Raw genomic sequence first — 27,911 nt, forward strand, 5'->3', positions numbered from 1 at the left:
ATTTGCTGGATGTGGGAAAAAAAAAATTTAATTTGTTTTCAAACTATTATAATCACACTCAAACTATTAATACAACTAAGAGTGTCATGAGACTAGTTTCAAGAAATGAACAAATATTAAATATTTATTTTGTAGCAAAAAAAAAACCCTGTATTTTTATTATATATAATTTTTATTTTGAGAATCTAATTTATAAGTAGATAAAAGATTTTTAAAAAAAAATGTGGATAAAACAATTTAAAAATCAACTGAAGAGTAACTCATTTTTCTAACCAATATTTTAGTGGAAGTTAAAATTGTGTTTTTATCGAATTATCTTTTAATTTTGTCCCAACTTATAGACAAGTTAATTTTGTTGTTTATTTGATATAAAAAAAAAAGATAAAAAAGAAATAGAAAAAATTATTAGCATTTATTATTATTATTTTTAAATTATTGATTATTAAAAATGTCGGCGGAGTCTGATCTTGCGTTGCGTGTAACTTCCAAATTTCCAACATTAGCAGAGTTGTAACCCAAAATAGATCATAGTACAAAACAAACCAACTAGGTTTAATAAAGCCTTTCTCTCAAAAAAAAGGTTTAATAAAGCCTTCAAATTGTCTGTCCGTACGGTTTTTTCATGGCTTCGTCGGAGATCGAAGTAGTGTCATCTTCGGATTCAAACGCTCAACAGAAAAACCCTAACGAGGAAGTCTCTGTGGCTCCTGTGATCGACGTGTTCTCTGCTTCCGCTTATGGAGATTTTGACAAATTGAGGAAGTTCGTCGAGGAAGACGGTGCGTCTCTTTCTCAACCCGATTTGAATGGCTACTACGCTCTTCAATGGGCCGCTCTCAACAATTTTCCTCATATCGTGCAATATATCGTTGAGGTTTTTCTCATTTAACTCACACTTTCCACTCATGCATGCCATGTGTTTGTCTTTATGTCTGTATGTATTTTGTGCGGTCAATTTGTACTCAAAATGATGTTTTCTTTGGTGGGTTTGTTCTAATTTAGCAGAATTCGTATCCCAAATGGGGGAAAAAATATGATTTTTTTTTTAGTTTGCACACGCGTAGTCAAATGATGTGTTGTGTGGTGGGTTTGTTCTGATTCAGCAGAATTCGTATTCCAAACGGGGAAAAAAGATTTTATTTTTATATGTTTGAGAGCTGAATTCTGCAGTGGATTTGTTGAAATTTAGTTGAATTCAGCTTTCAGTAGAAAAGGGGGAAAATTTTTAGTTTGGTTGATGTATCATATGTTAATGTGTGTGTGTGTACACGTATTTACTTTATGGTATTGGGTTGCTACATTTTGTGGTGGATGGGGTTTGCTATGGTTGAAGATTTCATTGTTGTTTTTGTTGGTGAAGCATGGGGGCGATGTCAATGCCACTGACAACATTCTACAGACGGCTTTGCATTGGGCGGCTGTTCGGGGAGCCATTGCTGTTGCAGATGTGCTTTTGCAGAATGGAGCTCGGGTTGAAGCAGCTGATTTCAATGGCTATCGGGTAGTTGTCTCATTCTCTTTAATCCTTAAAAAAATGTTTCCTTTTTGGAATTTAGAGTTGGTCATTTTGTACATGTAAGTAACCAATAGTTGTAACTTCACCTGTGTCTGTGCTTAGTGTCATATATTTTGTTCACAGCCAGTACTAATCCCAGGAAAAGGAGGAGAGTTGCGGTAGGTTGATGACCGGCCTAAAAGTTAGTCACTCTTTTAGGAATAGATCCACTACAGAGACTAAATAACTGATGGCTTTGTTGAAATAATTATGGAAATTTTTATTTGTGCGCATGAGAGTATTATTGATATTCATCTTTGCAGCATTTTGATGGTTCTGTTATAGAGTTAAGGGAATTTTGGACTCATGTTTTATGGGTTTAGAGAGATATATCATATGTATTGGCACTATATGATTATGGAGGATATTGATAACATATAAAAATCACTTATAACCTTAAATTAATGGTTTCCTTCTTATTGATAACTATAAATGAGTTTCCTTTGATAATTTGATAGTTGGGGGAGGGGTTTGAACTGTGGATGTTTCCTTTGGAAGCACCAGGAGATAGCTATAAGACTCGTGGTAACTAAATATGAGTTTCCTTATATTTTTTTTTCTTTAAAAAGCCAATGAAAAATGGCAATGGCCTTTTAGCTTAAATGACACTTCTTGGTATTTTTAATGTAGATGTCCAGGATTCAAATTCCCTCTCCCCCAACTATCGAATTATCTCCCAAAAAAAAAAAAAAAGATGTTAGGGTTATTACATAGGAGGACCATTGTACATATCTTTCTCTAAGCTATTTTATTAGAAAAAAAAAAAATCACAAATATGCAAACAGAAAGCCTGATGTAGTTGGATAATCTACAGAGCCTTTCACTTTTGGTGTTCAGATTTATGTGAACTTTGCTGTGTTGTGTGTGCAGTCAATTGCATCACACAGCTGGTCCAAAGCTTAAACTTGGGAGGAGCTTTTATTGGGATGCTACTTAAGTCAAGGAAGGTGAATTTTACGCTGTTCCTTTTGAAGTTGAAAATATTGCAATGGATAAACATTATTCAGGTGGCTGACCTTGAATAGTTTGGGGGAATGTTGTACAACTTGACTTGTATTACTAAATATTAATACAATATGCCAAATGTGTGTGTGAAAATGGCTTCACTGTTCGTGAGCATATGTGTAGAATTAATTATCCAGAGAGCTACCATGTTGACAATGAGTCATATGGGAACTTCCTTAACCTCCTTACTGTGGTTGAAAGCAGTTTAATTCCAATTAATTTCAAGTTCTTTTTGATCGAATTCTTTTCTCTTTGCTTGTTATGGGTATACATCTCCAATACTCTGTTGTTTATATACTTATTCACTGCAGGCAGTTCATGTTGCAGCTCAATATGGACAAACGGCTTTCTTAAATCACATCATTGCAAAGTATCAAGCTGATTTTGATGTGCCCGATAATGAGGGGAGGAGTCCTCTTCACTGGTATGTCAATAAGCAATGAATTCTAACATATAGATGACAACAAGAGCTTTGTGTTTGCAGTGACCCCCTCATCGTCCTTTATTTATAAATATAACTAAATTAGTTGTGCAGAATTGAGGAGAGAGCTGCCATTTGGTCCAAAGACTATCAGTGCAAATTCTATAGAATGTATCTGTGTTATAGTGAATATACTATGTAATGATTTGTATGTATGTTTCCTTCTGTAGAAGAAACAGTGTAAATAAATGATGGAACTAACATTTATTGTTGGTTTAAATTTTTGATAAGTAATGGAAATTTTATTCAAAACATAAAAAGGAGTCACCCAAGTATACATGAAGTATACAGCTGGGGACCAAAACAATCAAATACACAATTTACAAGCATCCATCAAATCATAAACCGAACTAATAGAATGACTTCCTACTATTGACATCCAATCTAATAGCATTTAAAGAAGAAAAGTTTTAAGTCTGCTACTGTCCTTTTAAAGTACCAACTATGTCTCTCTTGCCAAATGCACCACATCAAACAATGAGGGACAACCATTTAGATAACACCATTACGATGATGACCAAACTTTTCTTGCCAGCATACTAGGAGATCAACCATAGTCTTTGGCGTTACCCAGTATATACCAAACAAGTTGAGTCCCATAATGTGTTTGAGGTTAAATAATTCTATAAAGTGTTAAATCCTATTAGAGGTCCTCCTTTCTGTTGGAAAAGCATCTTGAAGCCTAGAGCCAGCCCTACAACTACAAGAGTGTTATTCTTTCTATGGACAACAACATTGGGGAGAATTCTAACTATGCATAATCTAATATAACGCTATATCATATCGAGGACTAGTGTTGCATGTGAAAGTCAAGTGGGGAGACTATTGATCATTTGCTTCTTCATTGTGATGTTGTGAGAGAGCTTTGGTCTATGGTGTTTAATCTCTTGGGGGTTCATTGGGTTATGCTCGCTAGGTGATTGAGTAGTTAGCTTGTTGGCAAGGTCAGTTCAGATAGACCATAGTCTAGACATCAGGAAGGCAATCCCTCAGTGTATCTTGTGAAGCATTTGTAGTGAGAGAAATGATATACTTTTAAGGGTGTAAACGTTTACTTTTAGGCCTGAAACTTTCATTCCCCAAATCTTTTTTTTTAGTGGATGAATGCTTCAGGGAAATTTTCTATCTTTAATTTACCAGAGATGCTTGATCTTTCTAATTATCATTCTTAGTTGGTGCATCTCTTTTCATATGTCCCATGTACATGGTTTGTGCTGCGTTTGCGCTTTTTAATGATTTAATTTCACTCGAGTGCACATGCTATATATATTAAATCATAGCTGTCAATAGGGAGTAATTGGTTATATATATGTCTACTGTGCTGGAAAGTTTAAAAGATGTATAGTTACAGAGTGGAAGTTAGAGTTGGCTTTCTGGTAATGAATAAAAGGTGGAAGAATTGGCCCATATTCTAGGATGCAAGTTATTCAGTCAGCCTATGAAATGCTTGAGATTTTCGTTGGTTGCTGGATTTAAATCTATAGTAATTTGGGATACAATGCTTGAGAAGGTGGAATGGGGATTAGCATGACAGAAATGTTTTATCTAAGAGTAATAAGACTTGCAATAAACAGATCGAGTTTGCTGACTTATTTCCTTTCTCTTTTTCCTATTCTTGTTAGCACTGCTATGCATATTGAGAAACTACAAAGTGACTTTTTATAGGGTGTGCTAGGAGACAATTTCAAGTTCCATCTTGAAAATTGGGAATACAGTTTGTCAACCAATTCAATATGGAGGTTTGGGTGTAGGGAATGAAGGAAATAATTGTTGGGGTATCACATTTATTAGAGCTGACTAGGATTGGGAGTTGGAATTGCTAACTGGCTTTCTTAATCTTATCTATCCTACAAAGGTTAAGAAGGGACTTATCAAAAAAAAAAAAAAAGGTTATGAAGGGATGCAGATGACCAGATTTCTTAGATTTCAACAAGTAGACTATTTTAGATGAAGTCCTTTTATAGTATGTTACATACTGGAGATGCTCATTGTTTTTTACTTAAAGAGTATTTGGAGGGTTAAAGTCCCCGCTAAAGTGGTTTTCTTTGCATGAACAGCTGCTTTAGGGAAATTTTTTACAATGGATAACTTAAGAAGAAGGAATATAATTGTAGTGGAGTGGTGTTGCATGTGTAAGAATGGAGGGAATCACTTGATCACCTACTTTTATATTGCAATATTGCTAGAGTTTTTTCGTCTCTCGTGTTTTGTCTCTTTGGGGTGCAGTGAGTTATGCCTCAAAAGGTAATTGATATGTTGGCACATAGGAAGGGGCAGTTTGGTTGACATTGAAATGGAGATGGCTGTATTGTGGAATGCGATTCCTTTATGCCTGATGCTGACTATTTGGAAAGAACGCAACAGCCGGACATTTGAAGGACTTAAATAAACTGCAATTGAGTTAATGTTGAATTTCTTGTGTTCTATGTATGATTGGATCATTGCTTTAACTAGCCATTCAGTTTCTTGTATGTTAAAATTTCTTGATTGCTGTAATTTTAGGTGATTTTTGTGGTGCACTGCATGTATACATCTTGTGTGTGTGTGTGTGTGTATGTTAAAGTTGACACAACTTCAATCATCTTATGACAAAGGTATGCCTTTATGGCCTAACATGCATTATTCCACATACAATGCATGTTGTATGTGGAATAATGCATGTTGGGTCAAAAGGATACCTGTGTCATAGTTACATGGTTCATGGAGGTTTTATGCATATCATTTTAAATGCTGGATATTTTATAACTCCATTGTTTATCAAAAAAGAAAAAAAATTATACTTCTAAAGAGTCCACCTTTGCATAATTTGTTTGACAATCGTTTTAAATTTAACTAGCTGACATCCCGTGTGATGCGCAGTGCATTTTGATAAATTTTCTAAGAAGTTATTTATGACCCATTCATGAATACTATTATTATTAGTCGTAGTTAATCTTTGAAGTTTTGTAGTAAAACTAAATTCAAACTAAATACATTGGGGGAAAAATTCTTCCAATTCATGCAACCAATAAATGTCATTAGATCATAGTTCACATTATCACCTACTTATAAAAATAAAAATAAAAACCGTTCACATTATCACCTCAAACTGTTGATTCCTAAGTGTCTTTCTTGTATGATTTATGCTTTATATATAGATTCTATAGTGTTAATTTCTACATTTCTAATTGCTCTTCTCTCGTTGAGTTTTTGCCCTCCCTTAACTTTGTTTCCTAGTAGATTTTTATTTTTGTTCATCATCATGAACTCCTTGTATGACTTTCTTTCCTTTTTTTATAAAAGCTTCCGGATTACTTATCAAAAAAAAAATTTCTACATTTCTTATGCCACTAAAGTCTCTATATCAACACCTACAATTTTTATGTCAATGAAAGTAGCTTTTAATTTATTTCAATATTGATATGAGAGATAAAATTAAGGCACATCAACATTTTAATTGAAGAAAAGTTTGATTTTCAAAGATTGTAATTATAATAGAGAGAAAATTGATAGAAGGATATCTTAATCAATTAGCTATAAAAATTGCTAGAATTTTCATGATACAATAATAGAAAAAATAATGCCATAGTGATACATAATATCACTATTTAACCTCCAAATTTTAATTGAACTAAAAGCAACCAAAATACAAAAAATACTACAAATTCTTACCAAGTATATGCATCCTATGGAAAACCAAAAATCTCAATTGGCACATAACATGAAAAATCTGCCTAAACACATTAGAATGCTACATCAGTAAAAATGTATACATAAAATATAAACAAAATATATAAGACGAACATAAGATTTTGGAAATTAACAAACCTTTCAGAAAGGGAACTAAAGATATTGTGCGAGAAATTATGGAAGTTTAATTTTTAAGTCCAAAGGAAATGGAGATTTATATTGGACAAATGTGAAGACAAATAATCATATTACCCAATTCGTTGAATCTTACTCTTGCAATTTTGCATTGAAGTTAGCTTATACAGAAAATTGAAAAGTTTTCTTAATTCGTACATTTCCCAAAACTTTAGATCCATTTGTATCTATCCAAAGTATGTAAAGTTATAAATGTATACAAATTCTTTGAATTATATTAATACATTGAAATAAATGTATCTGACATAAATGCTAAATTTGAATGAGGTGGAAGCCTAAATGAAAAAAATGTCATACAATGTGCTGCTTGGCAGAACCTCATGCTCTCCCGCATGAGGTCTCTGCTTTTATATATATATATATATATATATATAACTGAAAGTGAAAGTTGCTGGTCTATTTAACTGAAATGTTTGAACTTTTTTCCAGTTTATAATATTTAAGAAACTCCACATTTGATTTTTAGGTTATATCCAGCAATCTTCTGGAAAACATAAAGATTGTTCAAAGCTTAGTATATGAAAAATGATTCTTCTCTTGTTTTCAACCAGGGCTGCATATAAAGGATTTGCAGATACAATTAGATTACTTCTATTTAGAGATGCATCCCAGGGGAAACAAGATAAAGAAGGTATATTGGTTGGGCAATCATATCTTCTTAAATGGGTTGTATGATTTCTCGGTTAATAATTATTTAAGTTAAATTCCACAAATATTCTGTATTAGCATGTGTTATATGACCTGCATCAGGGAAAGAATGGCATCATAATATGGTCCCATGTTGCGGACTCGATTTCAATTCTTTTATAGATTACAACTCAAAAATCTAAAAATTGCAATGAAAATAAGGAGTCTTGACTTTTCAAATAAAGTAAAATATAAGTTATTAAAATTGTGTTTATTTACTTTTCAAAGTTGACAACATGTCCAGCTCCCCCATGGGTGAGCTCAAATCTGCCAGGGGCAAATTTTCCCTTTATGGGGCAGGAAAAAAGTTAAAATATATTGTGAAATCCTAAAATGGAATAGCTGGACAAAATAAATGGGATAGAATATTTTAGAATCTTAGCCTTACCTGAATGTGAAATCCTTTTATGGGGCTCCCAATGTGTCAACATCTTAGTTAATCTTTCTTTCTTTCTTTTTTTTTTTTTTTCCTTCTGTGGGGGGGTGGTTGGGGGAGAGGGGGGTAATGAAGGAGATTTGCAGGAGGGAACTTCTGGAAATTGGTCAATAAACAATGCATTAATGTAGGTATTCCAGTTGTTAATCCAAATTTCTCCCACAATTCTTGTTAATCTACATCCCAATGGCTATAATTTTTTATAAAAAATGGTGGCTTACTTTGGTAATTGTGTTAATATATTTGTTCTAGATGTGATGATGTTGAATATCCTATGAAAGGTTGTACCCCTCTGCACTGGGCTGCAATAAGAGGAAATGTGGAGGCATGCAGTGTGCTTGTACATGCTGGCACGAAGCAGGAATTGATGGTGAAAGATAATGCTGGTTTCACTCCTGGTCAGCTTGCGTCTGATAAAGGTCATCGGCATGTCGCTCTTTTCCTTGTACGTAACTTTTTGTTTAATTAATATTGCCCTTGTTTCCCTCCTTCCCCTCCCCCGCTCTAAAAGATGCTCGGCTTGGATAAAATAAATTGTTTCATGTGAAGCTTGCTTGATGAAACCTTCTGGGACTTCACAATAATATATGGATATCATTTATGATTAGATTTTCAATTTAAAATGGTCATGCAGAAAATATTGCAATCATATGTGTTAGGTTTTCATATGGGCATGTCTTTGCGTGCATGAGGAATGCTCTAGGTTCAGAGTAAAAATGTTGGTGGAGAAGTGAAATCTTGATTTGGTAAAGGTTATGGAGGTTTGGGAATCAGGGAAAAGAAGGCTTATATATCAGAAAGAATCATATCTAATGTACAGACAATAAATATAACAAGTACCAGGGATTAAACTTGCATGGGAGGTTCAAGTGGATTTAGTTTTCTGGATTCTTAGAAACTACTTTGTGGATTAAATATACACTTGTTGATTAAGATGTTTATATCACAATAAAAACTTGTGTAAAATACCAATGGCCACTTTGCTTAAATGGCACCTCCTCACCTTGTTAGAGCAAGGTTTACAAGGTAATTCTGAAATGTATCACTTAGTTTGGAAGGCTGTTCCTCCTTGCTTGATGTGGAGCATTTGTTCACAGAGGAATAACACGGTGTTTGAGGTCAAGAAGTTTGTCTGCAGAGATTAGTCTGGGTTTTATGTAGAGTTTCCCCAAGGTCTTGATGCATCTGTTGTTCAAATTTATGTGTCCTTATTTTAGACTTGGGGATGCTCTAGATTTTATGATCTTTATTTATTTATTTGAGTGTCTATTCCCCTTCTCATTCTTCTTTTAGGTGTAACCTTTTATGTACTTGGCTGCGGCCCTTTTTGCACCTAATAATTGTCCATTTTCTTTTTTGATTTCTTTTGCAGTCTAATGCACAGCGAGCTCACAGCAACAACTGGGGAGATAAAATTTGCGGTGGGAAGATGACAGATATAGGTTATGCTCCTATCCTATTTGCCATAATAATCATTCTCACGGTCCTCTTCATCAACTCAATTCTTGCAGGTAATAAGCTATAATTTTACAATTTTTCTTCCAATAGCAGATGGAGGCACGCTATGATGTTAATCATGAGTCATGACCAACTTCTTAGTACTTATCAAAAAAATGACTGACTTCTTATTACTCATGCTAGCTCCCAATCTTACAAAGGTTACTGCTGTTGTTGGACTCTGGGGATGGGGTGCTGTTTCTCTGGCAGTTGGTTCACTGATTATGTTCTACAAGTGTGCTAGGTAATCTCATGCTCTACTTGTGTTTTAATTTTATTGCTGTTTGTAGGTGGAGGCATGTTTCCAACTTGACATATTTTTATTATTCTGGATCCTCTGTTTGTCAAACTGGGTACAATAACACCTCTATTAATTAACTCCATCTTAGTTTCTTGCAAACAAACAAAATTTGCTTTCCACTTTCAGATCAGATTTTTGACCCGGAGCCACTTATCTTGCTCATTCAACCCTCTCACATTCCAAGAAACAATTCTCAAATTCATTGATGCACTACAACAGCCCGATCCCTACTAACACTCCTATTCCTTTCTGACTCGTTCTCATCACCCCTCGAACTCAATAGACTCTTTAATTCCTGATGCCCTTTGTGCCCAGCCTTACCCATCTTCCTCTTAGAAGCTACATCAAGCATTTGCTTATTTCTTCGAGCTTCTAGAGCTAAGAGCAAACCTATAACTTGTTCTTTGAAACCCTCAAGCGAAGTCCCAACAGATTTCTGGAAAGCTTTAATTCTATTAGTTACCCATAGTGACAACTTGGTGTTATCTATATCCCTCTGACACCCTAACTCCTCAACTTTAGTAACCTCCGTAACCATAGAATTATCCATCACCAGAGGTGCCACTTCTAATGGTTCACGTATATGTTCCCAATCCAACAGCCCCTCATCAGAGTCCCAAGCCTCATCCTCTGACCCAAAGTCCGAGACTACTGAGTGTTTAGATAGTCGATTGAAGGTAGGGGTTTCGGGGGTGTTGTGCAAACTGGATATTGAGAAAGCATATGATCATGTGAATTGGGAGTTTCTCATGTTTCTGTTACAGCAGTGTGGCTTTTCTGAAAAGTGGAGAAGGTGGATTAGGTGTTGTGTATCAACTATTAAATTCTCCATTTTGATCAATGGTAGCCCTTCTGCCTTTTTTGGGAGTTCTAGAGGACTTCGGCAAGGTGACCCTTTATCCCCTTTTCTCTTTGATATTGTCATGGAGGCATTGAGCCGTATGTTGGCTGAAGCTACTGCAGCAGGGCAGTTTTCGAGCTTCACAATGGGGAATGTGACTGGTTCCTTAATGACGGTGTCTCACATTTTGTTTGCGGATGATACTCTTGTTTTCTGTGATGTTGATAGCAATCATATAACAGCCTTGCGGGGGATTCTCTCTAGATTTGAGGAGATGTCTGGCCTAAAAATTAATTTAGGAAAGTTTGAATTGGTTCCAGTTGGGGATGTACCTAATCTTCATGAGCTAGTGGAAATTTTGGGCTGTAGGGAGTCGGCTCTTCCGCTGAAATATTTAGGTCTCCTGTGGGGTGCTTCTTTTAAAGATAAGACGATTTGAAATCCTATTTTGGAGTAGATGGAGCGAAGACTAGCTGATTGGAAGAGGTTGTATTTATCTAAGGGGGGTAAGGTTACCCTTATTAAGAGTACTCTCTCTATCTTACCTACGTATTTCCTTTCTCTTTTCCCTATCTCAGACAAGGTGGCTAAGAGGATGGAGAAATTACAAAGGGATTTCCTTTGGACTGGTACGGGGGATGAGCATAACTTTCACTTAGTAAATTGGTCTAAAATATGTAGGCCAGTGAAGAATGGAGGGATAGGCATTAGGTGTTTGAGAAGGTTTAACTCTGCGTTATTAGCCAAATGGTTGTGGTGCTATGGTTTGGAGAATGATGCCCTTTGGAGAAGGGCCATTGGGGGCGAAGTATAGGAATGAGTAGGGTGGTTGGTGCACAAAATCTGTGTTTGTGGCTTATGGTGTTTGTTTGTGGAAGTTCATTCGGAGTGGCTGGGGGAATTTTTCCAAGTTCATTCGGTATGAAGTGGGTGATGGAACCCGTATGAAGTTTTGGGATGATGTGTGGTGTAGGGATCGTCCTTAAGGAGGCATTTCCAGATCTATATAATATCAGTAGGACAAGAGATGTTTCGGTCTCCGAGGTAATGTGCTTTGTAAATGGGAGAGTTTCTTAGGACATTCAGTTTCGTTGTTTAGTGAATGACCAAGAGTCATAATCTTTGGATTTTTTTATGGTTTTGATCTACTCCACAAAGGTGCGGGGTGTTGGTTCTGACATTCTTTGTTGGATGCTAGCTAGCAGACGAGGTTTTAAGTTGAGTGGGTATTACCATTCTATTTCCCCTTCTACTGGCAGTTCTTTCCCTTGGAAAATGGTGTGGTAATCGAAGGTTCCTTCTCGGGTAGCTTTTTTCTCTTGGACTGCGGCTTTAGGCAAGATTCTAACTATGGACAACCTTCGGAAGAGGCATTTTGTTGTCCTTGAGTGGTGTTTTATGTGCAAAAGGTGTGTGGAATCTGTAGATCATCTCCTCCTTCACTGTCTTATAGCCTTTGAGATGTGGTGTATGATCTTTAGCTTGTTTGGTGTTTGTTGGGTGATGCCTCAAAGGGTAGTGGATTTGTTGGATTGTTGGACATGCAAATTTAGGCATCATCGTAATGTAGTTATTTGGAGGCTTGTGCCGCATTGTTTGATGTGGTGTATTTGGCGGGAAGGGAATTCTAGAAGCTTTGAGGGTCGTGAACGGTCCATGATTGAGCTTAAGTCTTTCTTCTTTTTTACTCTCCTCGAATGGTGTCTTGTTTTACCATTTATTTCATATATTTCCCTTCCTGTGTTGTTAGATCATTGTAATTTGGTTTCTTGATGTGTTGCCTTTTTGTACATTTCCTATGTATTGGGCTGTGTGTTTTTATAAAATTTCTTTGTTACTTATCAAAAAAAAAAACACCGGACCAGACTGGGGGGTGAAACTGGTGAATGTTGACCTGGGGCTGCGGCTGGTTTAGTGAGGTTATTTGGCAATCTAGGCATATGAAGTGCCCAACTGCTTGACCTGCACAATTTTTTTAGGCCTGTGTCCTGGATGGTTTCCAGTACCAGTTTAATTATCAAAATCCTCAATTGGAGAATTGAAACAAATTGTGACTTATTTTGAGATCTGAACAAGGAACCTTGATGAAACTCACCATATGGTCCTCCAAAATTGAGAAAAAAAGAATATCAGTGTTATTAAGAATAATAGTACAAAATTATTGTTACTATCGTTATTTGTATACAAAGAAGAGGGAAAAAGGATATATAGATAAGAAAAGATTGGGGATGGCAGTAGGACGGGTTAAATGGGTAACTTGCCCCACCCTGTCTCATTGAAGGCACGCTAAGTTGGGGATGGGGTGAGTTTGGGTACACATCTTATTTAACCTAATGTGGGGCCATATTTGAGGATGCCTGCTATTCTCTGTCCATTTACAAATATGTCCTTGATGTATTTTGTATGGAGGCAATGAGCTCTAGATCAAATGGCACCTCCCCCTTTGTAAGTTCAAAGTGATCAAGTGCCTACCATGCCTGCCCTACCCCAAATACCCCTAATTAGGGGTGTCAATTCGGGTTAACATGTCGGGTTCGTATCGTTTTGAGGTAGGGGTATTCGACTAAATGGCTCAACCCAAAACCGGCCCATTTAATAATCATGTCATGATCCTTTAACTCTAACCCAACCTGTTAATAAGGAGGGTTAACCTGACCTAACCTACTTGACACGCTTAATAAATGGGTTGTGTAGAGTTGACACGAATGTAACACAACCCATTTCAACCTGCATAATATTAAATATAACATCCATTTAGAAATAATTTTTTTTGCATCTCAAAAGTAGTGCATAGACTTCAAGTCTTCAACCCACATTAAAAATAATATAGTTCAACAAAATATAGCATCCATATAGAAATAAGTTCTTTACATTCCAAAAGAAGTGCATATACTTCAACCCAAATTCAAAATAACATAGTTCAACAAAAATATAATATCCTCAGAACTTGCCAAATGCTAAGTATCAATATTGAAAGAGTTGGAGGAAATCGTAGACTAATCCTGACTATGACTAGGATTATCATCCATAGATTCTTTGTTGTTTAAATTTATAACATCTCCTACAAGCTCATCCAATTTCATTTGTGCATATTCTATGCCAAAAAAAAAAAAAAAAAATATATATATATATATATAGAACTAGGGTATTAGATATTTATAAGAAAGTTTAGAGATTTAGGGTTTGTAGGGTTTAGAGATCTAGGGTTTGTAAAGTTTTAATTTTCAATTATATCCCTTGTAAGTTTTTATAATTACTCTCTTTTCTTTTTAAATTTAAAATATAGATTGGGTATAAAAGGTATTTGACAAATCTAAAATAAAATGAATATCTATTTGTTATACAAGTTAAACGGGTTGTGTTAAATGAGTCATTACGGGTTGACACAAATAAATTGGCGTGTCAAACGTGTTTATTGCGGATTACGCGGGTTGACCCGTTTATGACATGTTTCTTATCGTGTTGCTCTCGGGTTGACCCGTTTATGACCTGAACCCGCTAGGGCCTAACCCTAGCCCGCAAAAACCCGTGTTGGATTCGTGTTGTCATGTTCGCGGATTGGGTTGAACATTGACACCCCTACCCCTAAAGATATAAACACTACGCTCCATTTGTTTTGATGAAGAACCTCTTGTGAAGATAGTTTTCTGCATTTTCTTGTGTTTGGTAGCATTAACAAAGAAAAAAAAAAGGTTCAAGGAAAACTATTTTTGGTCAACAGAAACCTTTATAAAAATTTGACTTATTTTTTAGAGATCTTTTCCATTAAAATTTTCCAAAAAACAACTTTATCTCAAGGCACGCTAAATAAATGAAATTAAGAGGCAATATGGAAACTATTGAAAACAATTTTTTCTCATTTTGAGGTCACTACCAAACATAGGACAATGAGATAGTTTCCAAAATTTACTGTTTAGAAAATGACTCCTTTTTTAGAAAACATTAATGTCGAAACAAATAGTGTTAAGGACTAAATATCTTGAGCCATTGAACAATGCAAAAGAAAGTGCTGGACTTACTCCCCGTGAGTCTTCCATATACATTACCAATGTATAATCACCGTTTTTTTTTTTTTTTTGAATTTATCCACCGTCAGAATTTTCTATAGTGGCATGGGTGGGGTAGAGATAGGGATTAAAGCTGTTAGTAGGGGCAGGTGGGAACAAGGTTATTGTCCTACCTTGGCTATGGGGTGGGAGTATAAGGGTTTTAATCTATAGGGTGGATCAGGAAGGAGAAACCTGCTCCCCCCCCCCCCCCCCCCCCAATATTGGCATACATACTGCTTACACAAATGATTGCCATCATGATGTAACCTAAAGCCATGTTCCTAATAAGGAATGAAATCTTAGAGAGAGATCAATGTGCCAAATCCTTTAATAGGTAAGTGCCATCTGTCCAACCTCCCAACTTAGTGATTCTTTCCTTGATACTTTTACTGTTATGATTGTAATGAACCATTAATGTTGAACTAAGAGGAATTGTTTTGTCACCACAGATGTGTTCTTTCAAGTGTCAATTGGTCATCATTTAAAAAGTTTACAAATCATACTGTACATAGCATTTATGTTCCATCAATTCAAAATTTTGTACATGCTGTAAAGTTTTCTGGAGAAAACCCATTAAGTTGTTTGTGCTCGTATGTTTTGCAGTTGCACCTGTTTATGTCAATAGTTGATACTTACAATTATCAGTTATGCCATTTGCTTCTTATCTCATAGAGTTGTTGCTAGATATAATGACATATGTTCTAAATTTCTATAAGAATGCTGTATTGCTGATAATTGATCTTGTTATTGTCCCTTTATTAAAAATTACTCCCATGATGATCTATCATTATTGCATGCAGTAAAGATCCAGGTTATGTAAAAAGACCAGGGGATTTGGGTCATCATAAAGATAAAGAGGTTTGTACTGTCTCTATTTCAAAGCATGTTTCCATTTGTAATTAAAAGCTACATTGTACTTGTGAGAGTTGTTCGCTTGGTCTAGGGCTTGGGGACTCACATCTAGTGATTCCTTCCCTTTGTTCCTTAATTCTCTTCTCTTTTGTAATTAATTCTCTTCTTTTTCTATTTTCCTTGTAATTTTTCTGGTCTGCTTTGTGCTCTTTTTGCATAAAGTAGCTGTCTTTTACTTATATAAAAAAAAAAAAAAAGTTGCTTTCTTCAATATACATCTTTCTTACTTATTAAAAAAAAGAAAAAAGAAAGAGTTGTTTGCAAATGAATGGCTTGCCTCAAAGCCAGATTTTGTAGATTATATGATATGTGGTAGGTCTGCAAATAGATCGGATCTAGATTGGGTAGGGGGTGATTTGATTCTCATCCAACGAGACAATTATTCAGATTCAAATCAATTGGACAACTTATTGGGTTTAAGAATTCACCACCCAAATCAGAATTTATTAGTTAATGGGTATCCGGACCTATTGTCCAATTTAATCTGTATGCATGAAAAATAGATGGTGCTTCAACTGGAGATTCATCCTGTAGTACAACCAATTGTTGAGATGTTTGGTGGCAGGAATATGGTGAGGAAGAGGCAGTGTTGGTAAAAGTGCACTTAAAGCGGAAAGCACCAAGGATGAAGCACTTCTTACACCTATAACAAAGCGCATTTTAAATGGCAAGCCCATAGTGTGAATTTTTTTTTCTCCTTTTTAATAAGCACAAAGCATTTTGTTGCTGTTTAAATAGTTAAGTAACTTATTAAATTTAACTATTAGAACTTTATACTATTGTTAAGAGCCCTTGATTTGTTGTACAAGTACCAATCTTATGGTGTGATACACAACACATAAGCCCACCCCTCAATATGAATTCTAAAAGAAAGAGAAAAAAAAAGGGGACCATGATTGATTCAATTTCTTTGCAATATATAGATGGTAACAATTAGTGGTTGGTTGGGAGAAAAGATCAAGAAGAACCCAAAAAAATTATGATAATTACTTGACATGGGATAATGATGCTATAGCTATTGTTGATGAAGAAAAAAGATTTTACATGAGATCAAAGTGAGGTCACTGGGGAGGGCAACAAGTTCAAGTTGTATGTACAACCTTTTTTGTAATGAGGGAGAAGTTAATAATTTAGGATTACGTAAATGAGGTGCATGATGAGGGTTACAAATCTTGTGATATCAATGATGTAATGATCTCATGTGATGCAGGTAACAGAATCAGAATTATTTCAGGGTTTATTATTTCTTATTTGAAATCCCAGATTTCATTTTTGAATTTTGAGTGTAGGCTTTAACGTTTTGAGGATTTTATGGAATGTAATAGTGACTTGTTGTACATGAAGTTTTTTAAAAAGAGATTTTGGAGTGAGATTTTGTCTTTAAAGCTTGGTGGTGATTCTAAGCATCCCTGAGTGCTGAAGCCTAGGCTTTTGTGATCCGTTCCATTTTCCTCCATTATTTTCTATTTTTTCTGTATTATTTTACTCTCTGTCTACCAGTGCTGCATCACTATGCTTAACAAGGATGTTGATTATGCACTTTGGGATTGCATTGCATTGCCACTTTCCAAAAAAAAAAAAAAAAAGCAAAAAGGATTGCATTGCATTGCTTCTTTTAGGCATAGAAGTCACTACTTACCAATTTAGTACTTTTCAGTATTTGCCTTTTGGATTTATTTTGATTCAACCATGTACATCATTTTGATTATGGCTATCAAATATCATAATTCTGTATATTTTGTAATGCGTGCGCACACAAAAGATTACTTTTTATTTTTATTTTTTATGATTAGTGATCACTTGATAGTTGTGTTGTCCTTTAATCACTGTTTTCAAATATGCTGCATTATTCTTGAAAAAAAACTCCAATCAGGCATACACTAGTAACTAGCCTCTGGGAGACCTTTGCAATTACGTGTGTCTAAGAGGGGGGTTGGGCTTTGAATCCAGTTTGATCAACCCATGGGGTAGGGGTTTGGAAGGTGATATCCAAACAATGTGGGAAACTTTTTCTAGGTATATGATTTTCTGTTGGTGATGGAAGAAGATTGAATTTTTGGTATGATGTATGGTGTGCATTGTTATTCAATTTTTGTTAGACTGGCACAAGACTGGGAGTTGGGAGAATCAATGACTTTTTTTGAGCTGCTATAGTCGGTTAGAATACATGTTGGTATGACAAATAGGGTATGGTGGAAAATAGACAGCAATGATCCTTTACTGTTTGGTCCTATTATGAGGTGTTAAGAGGGATTCTAGAGTATATTTTCCTTGGAAAGCTATCTGGAATGTGAGGGTCAAAGGGCTCTTTCTTCATTTGGACTGAGGCCTTGGGGATAATATTAACAGTAATGTATCTTTTAAAAGAGAAGATAGTACTTGTGCAGTGTTGCATGTGCAAGCATGATGGTGAGAATGTGGATCATTTGTTAATTTATTGTCCACTTGATATGGAGTTGTGATCTTTTGTTTTTGTGGTGTTTGGTGTGAGATGGGTGATGCCAAGAATGGTGTATGGCTTTGCTCCAACGTTGGGAAGAAAATCAACTTTATTCCAGTATAAGATATGGAATGCATGTCATTGTGTATTTTATAGAATGTCAGGAAGGAAAAGAAAAGAAAAACGTTTGAAGACTGGGAGCTTTCTATGGAGAGATTCAAATATGCATTTATTAGTTCTTTATTTTCTTGGTGTCACTAGATGACGCTAGCCCATCAAATGTTTGTGATTTCTTGGATTCATTTTATCGCTGAATCTTTTACAGGAGCAGTCAAGTATATAACCTGTCTTCTTGAACTACCATCCTCTATCTTTATATAATTTTGTTATATATGTGTGAGCATGTGTTATACACTAAAATATATTAAGATAAGTTGCTAGTTTCCAAATGATATTTTGATGGTTTGCAGGATCTTTTGTTGAATATTGATCTGAACAGTTCCTCTGAGTGGACGGGAAATTGGTCTCAACTATGCCCTACCTGCAAGGTTTACTCAATGGACCTTTCTTTTCCAAATTTTGACTGTGAAATTATTTTAAATGCATATAATGCTTGAGAGGATGTCTGAACATATCAGTGTGTTTTCTAAATAACTTCTTTTCAGATCATAAGGCCTGTTCGATCTAAGCACTGCCCCACATGTAAGCGATGCGTGGAACAGTTTGACCATCACTGCCCATGGATATCTAATTGTGTGGGGAAGGTGAGAAGTTGTACTTTCAACTAGTTAATTTTTTTTTTTTTTGATAGGTAATCAAAGAAGTAATATTAATAAGAAAAAATAGTACAGGATGTTCATGATGATGAACAGTAAGATACAAAGAAAGAAAAACTAAGGGAAGGAAAATTTAAGGGAAAACATAAACTCTGAAAGAGACGAAGAATCAATAAAGTCCCAACAACGAGACCACTCAAAAAGGCTACGCTGGCATAACACCTTTAACTCATCCAAAGTCTTCTCCATGTTCTCAAAGGAGCGACGATTCCGTTCCAATCAAACAATCCACATTAAACACCCTGGAATCAAATTCCAAATATTCGAGTTATGCTTCCCAAACCACTGATGCCAACAAGATATCAACCCTGCCACTGATCTTGGCATAACCCAGTGTATACCAAAAGCCTGAAGCATAAGAGTCCATAAGGTATGAGAAACAGTACAATGAAGAAGAAGGTGGTCAACCGACTCCCCATCACAACAACACATACAATACCGATTTGCCAAAGGGCGACGACCCCTAATCATGAGATTATCCAATGTGAGAATCCGACTGTGAACAGCTATCCACAAGAAGAAAGCTACTCGCTTAGGAACCTTTGGTTTCCAGACACCCTTCCAAGGAAACAAAAAATTCGAGGAACCCCGAATTGCTTGGTAATAAGAGCGGGTGTCAAACTTACCATTGCCTTTGAGCTGCCAACAAAGAATATCCCTCCTATCCCCCTGAGGAATATGAGGTTGGATAAAATGAAGAAGAGAAAAAGAAGCAGCAAGCTCCCAATCTTCAAAGGCTCTAAAGAACCTTAGATTCCACACTCTAGTAGAACCTCCTTCCGGAAGCCACAAAACTTCAGAAATGCAAGCATCCTTGGCAACTGAACACACATAGAGCTTAGGGTATAGATCTTTTAGGGTATAATCCCTAATCCACCTATCATGCCAGAAGCGGATGTGGGTGCCTTCACCCACTACAAAAGATAGGTGCTTAGAAAAGCTCTCCCACCCTTCATGAATGCTTCTCCAAAGGCCACAACCATGGGTCCTCCTGCACACTTTAGTACACCACCCCCCCTTGACCCTCACCATATTTTGTGGAGATAACTCTCCGCCAGAAATGGGTAACTTCTTGCCCAAATCGCCACAACCATTTCCCTAAAAGAGCTTGATTAAACGACGCCACACTCCTAATCCCCAGCCCCCCCAATTTAACAGGTAAACACACCTTATCCCAAGCCACCAAAGGATATTTGAAACTCCCCTCAACAGACCCCCAAAGAAAATTCCTTTGAATCCTTTCCATTCTAGCAGCCACAGCTTTAGGAATAGTGAAGAGACATAAAAAGTACGTAGGAAGACTCGATAGAGTACTTTTTAGTAAAGTGAGCCTACCACCCTTAGATAAGTAGAGACGTTTCCACCCTGAGAGTCTCTTCTTCATCTTCTCCAAAATAGGATTCCAAATCGAAGCAGTCTTAAAAGAAGTTCCCAAAGGCATCCCCAGGTATTGCATAGGCAAGCTCCCCACTCTACACTGAAGAATACTAGCCAATGCAACTATATTATTCACCTCCCCAACAGGAACAATCTCACTTTTCCCAACATTGACCTTCAAACCCGTAAAAGCTTGAAAACAAGACATCGTCAACCTTATGGAAAGCAACTGATCCCTAGAGGCATCACAAAATAAGATAGTGTCGTCCGCAAACAACAAATGGGAAATCTAAACACCAATAGAATTCACTACTCCCACATGAAACCCCCGAATAAGATTATTCTCCTCTGTCTTCTTCAAAATTCTGCTTAAAACCTCCATAATCAAGAGAAACAATAGCGGGGATAAAGGGTTTCCTTGTCTCAACCCACGGGAGCTTTCAAAAAAAATTTTAGGGGAACCATTTACCAGGACAGAAAAACGGACAGAAGTAACACAAGCCTTAATCCACCCCCTCCATTTCGACCCGAACCCCATCTGGTCCAACAGATAAAACAAGGCCTCCCAGTTTACATGGTCATATGCTTTTTCAATATCAAGCTTGCAAACCACACCCGGTAACCGACTCTTCAACCTACTATCCAAACACTCATTTGCAATGAGCACTGAATCCAAAATCTGCCTACCACCAACAAACGAATTCTGAGTCTCAGAGATGAGTTTATCCAAAACCACCCTTAACCTGTTAGCCAAAACCTTGGACAACAGCTTGTACACACTGCCCACTAGACTGATAGGGCGGAAATCTTTAATGTTAACAGCATTACACTTCTTAGGAATTAAGGTGAGAAACGAAGCATTCAAAGACCGTTCAAACACAGAGTGCCGATGAAAGTAATCAAAGAAATCCATGACATCCTTTTCCACCACACTCCAACAATTGTGAAAGAAAGCCATGGTGAACCCGTTAGGACCAGGGGCTTTATCACCCTCTAACTCCCTTAAGACGTGTAATACTTCCTCCTTTGTGAACGCCTTCTCTAGGGTCAACCTCTCCTCCTCTTCAATGCAAGAAAATTATAATCCATCCATAGTAGGGCGACCCAATTCAAATTCCTCATACAACCCCTGATAGAAGTGGACTAACTGAGAGCGCACATCTGACTCATCCTCATAAAGAACACCATCTACCTCAATCCTCTTAATATAATTAGCATTTCTATGAGAGTTTGCTAATCTATGAAAGAAGCGAGTATTCTTATCTCCCTCCTTCACATACAAAGCTCGAGATTTTTGTCTCCAGGAAATTTCCTCAAAAGAAGCCAACTGTTCTATGTCAGCTTTGAGATGAATACGATGAAGTTGATCCTCATTCGAGAGACCCTGCAGCTCCCCTCTCTCATCTAGACCCCTCAATTCAGTCAACAAATTTTTTTTTTTGAGCGCCAAGTCACCAAACTCCTCCCTGTTCCACTTTTTTAAATCTGCTTTCAAAGCCTTCAATTTTTGAGCCAAGATAAAACTTGGTAAACCCATAAAACTATACCCGTTCCACCATTGCTGAACTCTATCAACAAAACCCTCAACTTTCAACCACATGTTTTCAAATTTAAAGGCACTACGACCCCTTCGAACAGTGCCAACTTCCAACAAAAGAGGGCAATGGTCAGAAATAACACGAGGAAGCACCCTTTGAGAAACATTCTAGAAATGATCCACCCAGTCTAGGGAAACTAAAGCCCTATCAATTCTAGACATAGAGGGAAGGCCAGAATCTCTGAACCAAGTGAAGGAAGCACCCTCTAAAGGTAAGTCCACTAAAGAATTCCTCTCTATAAAGTCCGAAAATGCAAACATAGCAGGGCTAAACGACTCACAGCCAAGCCTTTCACTTGGGAACCTAATGATATTGAAATCACCTACTAAGCACCAAGCCATGGGCCATTTGACACGCTACTGTGACAACTCCTCCCACAAGGTAACTCGCTGACCATCCTCATTGGGACCATACACACCTGTACAAGCCCAAACAAAATCATCCACCACACCTCTCAATAAGACATTGATAGAAAACTGACCAGCAATTACATCCAATTTCTCAAAAACCCTCTTATCCCAAATCAGCAAGACCGCTCTAGAAGTCTGCACAGCATCCAAAACAGCCCAATCAATGAAAGGACTTCCCCACAAACTCTGAACAAAAGCAGCATCAGTATAAGATACTTTTGTTTCTTGAAAACAAACAATATCACACTTCCAATCCTTTAGGAGATTCTTACAAACCTCTCTCTTCCGGGGATTGTTAAGCCCCCTAACGTTCCAAGAGAGTAGGCGTAAAGTCATTTACAACTACCAACAACCCCTGTAGCAGTCAAAGAAACTTTGCTCTTACTCCTAGAAGAGACACCATCGTAATTAACATTAGAGATAAGCCCCTTAAGTTCCTTGAGTCCTCGTGACCCTGAGTTTGCTGGTTGTTTGGGCACCCCCTCATCAACCACCTTAAGACACTCCTACTCCAAAAGGCGAAACAAAGCCAGACATTGAGCCTCATGTTTAACGATAGGGAAACCCACCATGTTACAGAAATTTTTCATCAACTGGGACACCCAATTCGAAGGTGTCCCTGACTCTATAACCTGAGGTCCTTCTGCAGAGTCTTGAACCAGCACCAAATCTCTGATTTCATTGGGTTCCCATGAAGACAGAGGGTCACACTTCAACACCCCAATATCTTTCTCTCCACTACCACAGCTATGGTCAGACACTTCACTGGTCTCCCACTGATCCTCATGATCTTCCCCTTCCACAAACACTTCATCAACCCCATTACCCAGCTCTGAGAGAGGAGAAAACCGATTTTGAAACACCTAAGGATACTGACCAAGGATCGGCGATACACCTTTCAGAATCGGCGCCTCAAGCACCACCGTCGGCGAGCTAACCGCCGGGTCACTGGAGAACCCGGAGTCTCGGATGACTATACCATGACATTCCTCGGCATCAGAGATGGTGTCCATAGGAAAAATAGCCTTACCGGAGTCGAGAAGGACCGCGATGGAGCTACACCTTAACGCCGATGGAGTTTCGGTCACTGGAGCTCCCAACTCTCTCGACGGGTTGGAAGCGAGATGCTCCGAAGAAAGATCGGGGCTAGATATCGGCGGTAACCCAGCCGACAAACCCTCAGGCAGCACCGATAAAACCGATGACTTCATCGGTGGCTTAGAGCTCTCGCCCACCACCCTCGCACTCTGATTGTGGAGTATACACGCACCCACTCCACGATGAAAAGAATGCCCATCCTGGGCCTTACCTCTCAGGTCAGCAAATTGGGCTTTGTCATGCCCAGATAACAAAATTGGCCCACTAACAATAGCCTTGTGAGAATGGACTTTGTCATGCCCAGATACCAACTCGAGCTCACTGTTAATGGGCTTATGAGTAGAAGAATGGTTCAACCAAGTTACCATACGTTTGCCTCCAACAGATTTAGACACCCTCAGCGCCAAATTTGCAGGAGTCAACTCAAACTTAAAGTCACGCGTGGGTCTTCCATTAATAGAAGAGACAGTAACACCAGTAGCATCCTTCAGCACGTTATGTCCCGAAACAGCTCTAGAAATTTCAAAATTCCTTAATTTCCGCTGCTTCCTGATCTTGGAAGATTTCTTCCCAAAATGTCCACCACCTTCCGTCGGACCAGGACCAGCAGCAGCACCAGCATCTTCATCAGAATTACTCCCTTTCACCCAAACAGTGTTTGAACCGGAAAGAAATCTATCTAATTCTTTTGAAAACAAACACCATCCAGACCGGTTTGAACTCGCAGGAACCATAATCCAACCACGACGAGCTCCACCATAATACACAGCTATCTCCACAAAAATACCAGCCTTATTCGATCTTCCCCGGAATTCGAAAAACTTGTTATTTTCTCTATAACGTTTATACAGATAATCCTTTCCAGGAACCCAATCACGGATATCAGCAAAACATGAGAGAATCCATTCCAATCCTTTACGACCCAAACAAACGGAACTTTTAAAATTCCGACGACTTTCGTGAATAGCATAAGAATCAGCCTGACCGTCGTCACACGAGAAAGAAAAAGTTTTCGAATCTATGCGAAATGAACCATTACTGCCCCCTCTGCTCTGGGGAGAAAGTTTAGGAGGGAGAGGCAAACTGTTAGGGAGAGGTGTGGATGAAACAGTTGTGATTGATCTAGGCCATACCTGTGGTTGTAACGGCAAGACAAGTGGGGGTGGGGTGTTCAAAGAAGAAGGATATGGTGGACAAAAAGAGTGAAATGGAAAGAAACCAATAGGTGATGGGAACGGTGATGGAAAGAAACCAGGGAGAGGAGGAGGTGTCTGGTTGAAGGGCAATGGTAGAGAGGGGCACAGAGGAGGGAAAGGTGTTGGCTGTGTGGTGGGGAGGGAGGGGGGAGGGGGAAGGGTGCCAGTCATCTCCAAACCTTTCGTAAAATGAACATTACATCATAGGGGTAAAGACATTTCTAGTACAATTTTTATCTAATGAGTAATTACCACTAAGCAGGAGGGCCATGACATCATTTTTAATACTTCTGTGCTATCTATTCCTTTTGGTTGTTGTCACAAAATTTCTTCTTTGTGTCCTCTTCATATCATTTCTTCCTCTATTCACTGAATAATGCTAATAAAGAAAGATGGTACATGTGATTTTTCCATTTGAAGCATTACCTTCTCTTCTTTTATCTCATTTTTCCTGACAGCTTATATCATTGTGATGATACATCTTGCAGAGGAACAAAAGGGATTTCTTTGTTTTTCTCTGCTTTGCTTTTTTGTCATCATTCCTTAGTGCTGCTGTTGCAATTCAAAGTATGTTTTAACATTTGCAGTTTTCTATACATTTTGATAATGTGTATCTTTTTCATTTTGGACAAGATTAAAATCATCTTTTTGACACAGGGATTTGGACTGCTAAACCAGTCTTGCATACTGAAGAAATATGGATTCATTATGTGGCGGTTCAACATCCTGGTGTTGTTGCATTTTTGCTCCTGGACATGATAACTTTGCTTGCTGCTACCATTTTAACTACCTCACAGGCTTCCCAGGTGATTGATTAAACCATCACCTAGGCATCATTTTGGCATAAAAGTTTTTTTGCTTCTAGCAAACACACACATTTGTGTCTATATGTATGTATCCAGTAAGTTCTGTGTATGCATCTAATAAGTTCTAGCTCAAATTGCACCTCATCCCCTTGAATGATAAATGATTCCATGTTATTTGGGGCCATGGCAAGATTGATCAACTAACTTGTCTGAGATTGGGAGTCTAATTAGTTGATTGATGTGCTTTTGAATTGCTGGATCTGTTTCAATCCACTTGGTCTTATATCAGTTATTTATGCTTAATCTACTCGAATAAAATAGCTTTAGGATAGCATACTCTTTGATCCAACTATTGCCATCAAGGAACCTGTATTGCTAAAGCAGATGGCAATAGACAAGAAGTATTGAGGGACAGTAGGCGAAGCGAATATCTTCTGTAGGGGAAGGAATTATCTTGAATTTGTCCTGTATCAAACATCATTTTGTTTGTGATTATTACAAGTTTGTAATGGTAGTTGACTACCAGGTGCTGATTACGTAGCTTATAGAAAAACAATGAATCAAAAGAATTTGATGAATTGTGGGATGATCATTTTTTGAACCAGATGCAGTGTGGTTAAGGCAAGGGCAATTATGCCACAAACTACACGTTATGATACTTGTTACAGTTTGCAGTTCTGGTGTATGACTGTTGTACCCACCAGGAATAAAAACTAGAAAGTTCAAATCATAGGGAGGTATAATTCATGCATAAATTTATTTTGATATAAATATACAGGTAAGCTTGATTTTAATATAATTCTGTGGGTAAGGTGCTAATGAGATTTGCCAATGAGTGTTAAAGCAGCACTTCCTTCTCCCATTTGGGTTATGTGGAACATACTATTTTTTTTTTTTTTAAGATTCTAAACAGATATCCTTTTAACTCTCAAAAGTTCCACCTTCAAGTAGTGGTTAGTAGTTAACGTGTACACATTCGTGGGTACTGTATGATGTTTTCAGTTACTATCTTTGGTAGTCCCTAAGTAGTAGTTAATTAACATGTGTTCATGTTTATGATGCAGATAGCTCGAAATATCACAACAAATGAATTAGCAAATGCTATTCGTTATGGGTATCTTCGTGGTCCAGATGGGTGGTTTCGTAATCCATACAACCATGGGTGGCAAAAGAACTGTGCAGATTTTTTTATTCATGGCTATACAAATGATGAAGAAATTGCTTGGCCTCCATTGCAGCAGGTTGCTAGGTAGAGCTATTGCAATGATGTGCAGATTTACAGCTAAGCTTGGCATCTTGTTTTCTCCCTTGGTTACAGATGATGCTGGGCACCCGTTGCTATAGCTGCATAGATGTTCCATCATAAGGACCGCAATAGTTATATATTGTTTAGAAATACATAGAGTCCAATTCATAGCTTTCCATATGTAGAGTTGATTGATTACCATTACAAAAGATATGAAAAAAACTTTCAATTCTGTGGTTCTATCTCCTATCTCACATACCAAAACTGTTTCAACTGAACCTGTTTGTACCAGTTCATTCATGATGGGAAAATGAAGAGATTGGCTTATTCAACATGCTTTAAGGATATTTAGAAACAGTGAATTAATTTATCCTACTTTTGATGAGTTGAAGCTATAGCGGCACAACACATTCACTCCTTTCATGCTGAGTACTCATGGTAGGTGTATTTGTTCTTACGCTCCAGCCAACCATGCTTGTGTGTTTTTTATACCTGTTGTAGCGGTACAAAGCCAACGCATGAGGCTTGTGGATGTGTGGAGAACCAAAATAAATGACTTACATTGGTGAAACTTTGTAAGGATTGTTTGCAGCAAACTTCAATAGAAGAGAGAGGAATTAGCATTGATATTCATTATTATTATGGTTACAGTGTCCGTTTGAAATATCATTTGTGACCAAGAGTCTTGTAGCTCAATTGATTAGTACCTCCGGATGTTTTCAATAGACATTCGTGATTCAAATTCCTCCCTTTTGCCAACTATTAAATTATCAAAATCAGTTGACATTGGGCACAGTAACGTCATGAAGATCAAGAAATAAATATTTGATTCATATCGATCAACATGACAATTGGCAAGATGTTGGCCGTTGGCCCCAGTAACACACAAGATTGCAACTTTGAACCCAGGTGGCCAACCTTGTGCTTGGCACTTCGCTCTCAAACTCAAACATGAATTGTCTTCCATCTTTTGCTAAATAATCCGCTTAAGTCATAACACATCTATTTAATATCCCAAAATAAAATGGAATGACATTGACGGATATTTCAATTTTTGTTGAAAATCTTGCTGGTGTTCTTTGTAAATTGCAACGCCACAAAATTGAAAATAAAACTATTTTAGCATTGCAAGGTTTTAGAAATTCTTCCTATGCCAAAAACAATGTTTGCCCTCGTCAGGAACTTCATGTTCTAAAGAAGGCTAGAGCTGGTTTGATATCAATATTACAGTCTTGGGTTCATGAAGAAGACTACAATACGTCTCCACAGTAGCTGC

The 27,911-nt window shown here is 37.3% G+C and overlaps 1 protein-coding gene across 2 annotated transcripts; it reads left to right on the forward strand.

The window, feature by feature from the left end:
* Window positions 1-528: 528 nt before the first annotated feature.
* On the forward strand, window positions 529-27,017 carry LOC142643146 (putative protein S-acyltransferase 23). 2 transcript variants are annotated; one of them, XM_075817687.1, is made up of 13 exons: window positions 529-874; window positions 1,361-1,501; window positions 2,872-2,984; window positions 7,457-7,536; window positions 8,310-8,473; window positions 9,401-9,539; window positions 9,670-9,769; window positions 15,517-15,574; window positions 18,539-18,616; window positions 18,734-18,832; window positions 25,072-25,150; window positions 25,241-25,389; window positions 26,454-27,017. In XM_075817687.1, exons 1-13 carry the CDS (start codon window positions 623-625, stop codon window positions 26,640-26,642), a joined length of 1,641 nt encoding a protein of 546 aa, XP_075673802.1. In that variant the 5' UTR covers window positions 529-622; the 3' UTR covers window positions 26,643-27,017. The 2 variants fall into 2 exon arrangements, with proteins under 2 accessions (XP_075673802.1, XP_075673803.1); XM_075817688.1 differs by lacking the exon at window positions 25,072-25,150 and having other exon boundaries at window positions 530-874; window positions 26,454-26,591.
* Window positions 27,018-27,911: the final 894 nt, after the last annotated feature.

Source organism: Castanea sativa, chromosome 7 (genome assembly GCF_040712315.1).
Source record: "Castanea sativa cultivar Marrone di Chiusa Pesio chromosome 7, ASM4071231v1".
Classification (NCBI taxonomy): Eukaryota; Viridiplantae; Streptophyta; class Magnoliopsida; order Fagales; family Fagaceae; genus Castanea; species Castanea sativa.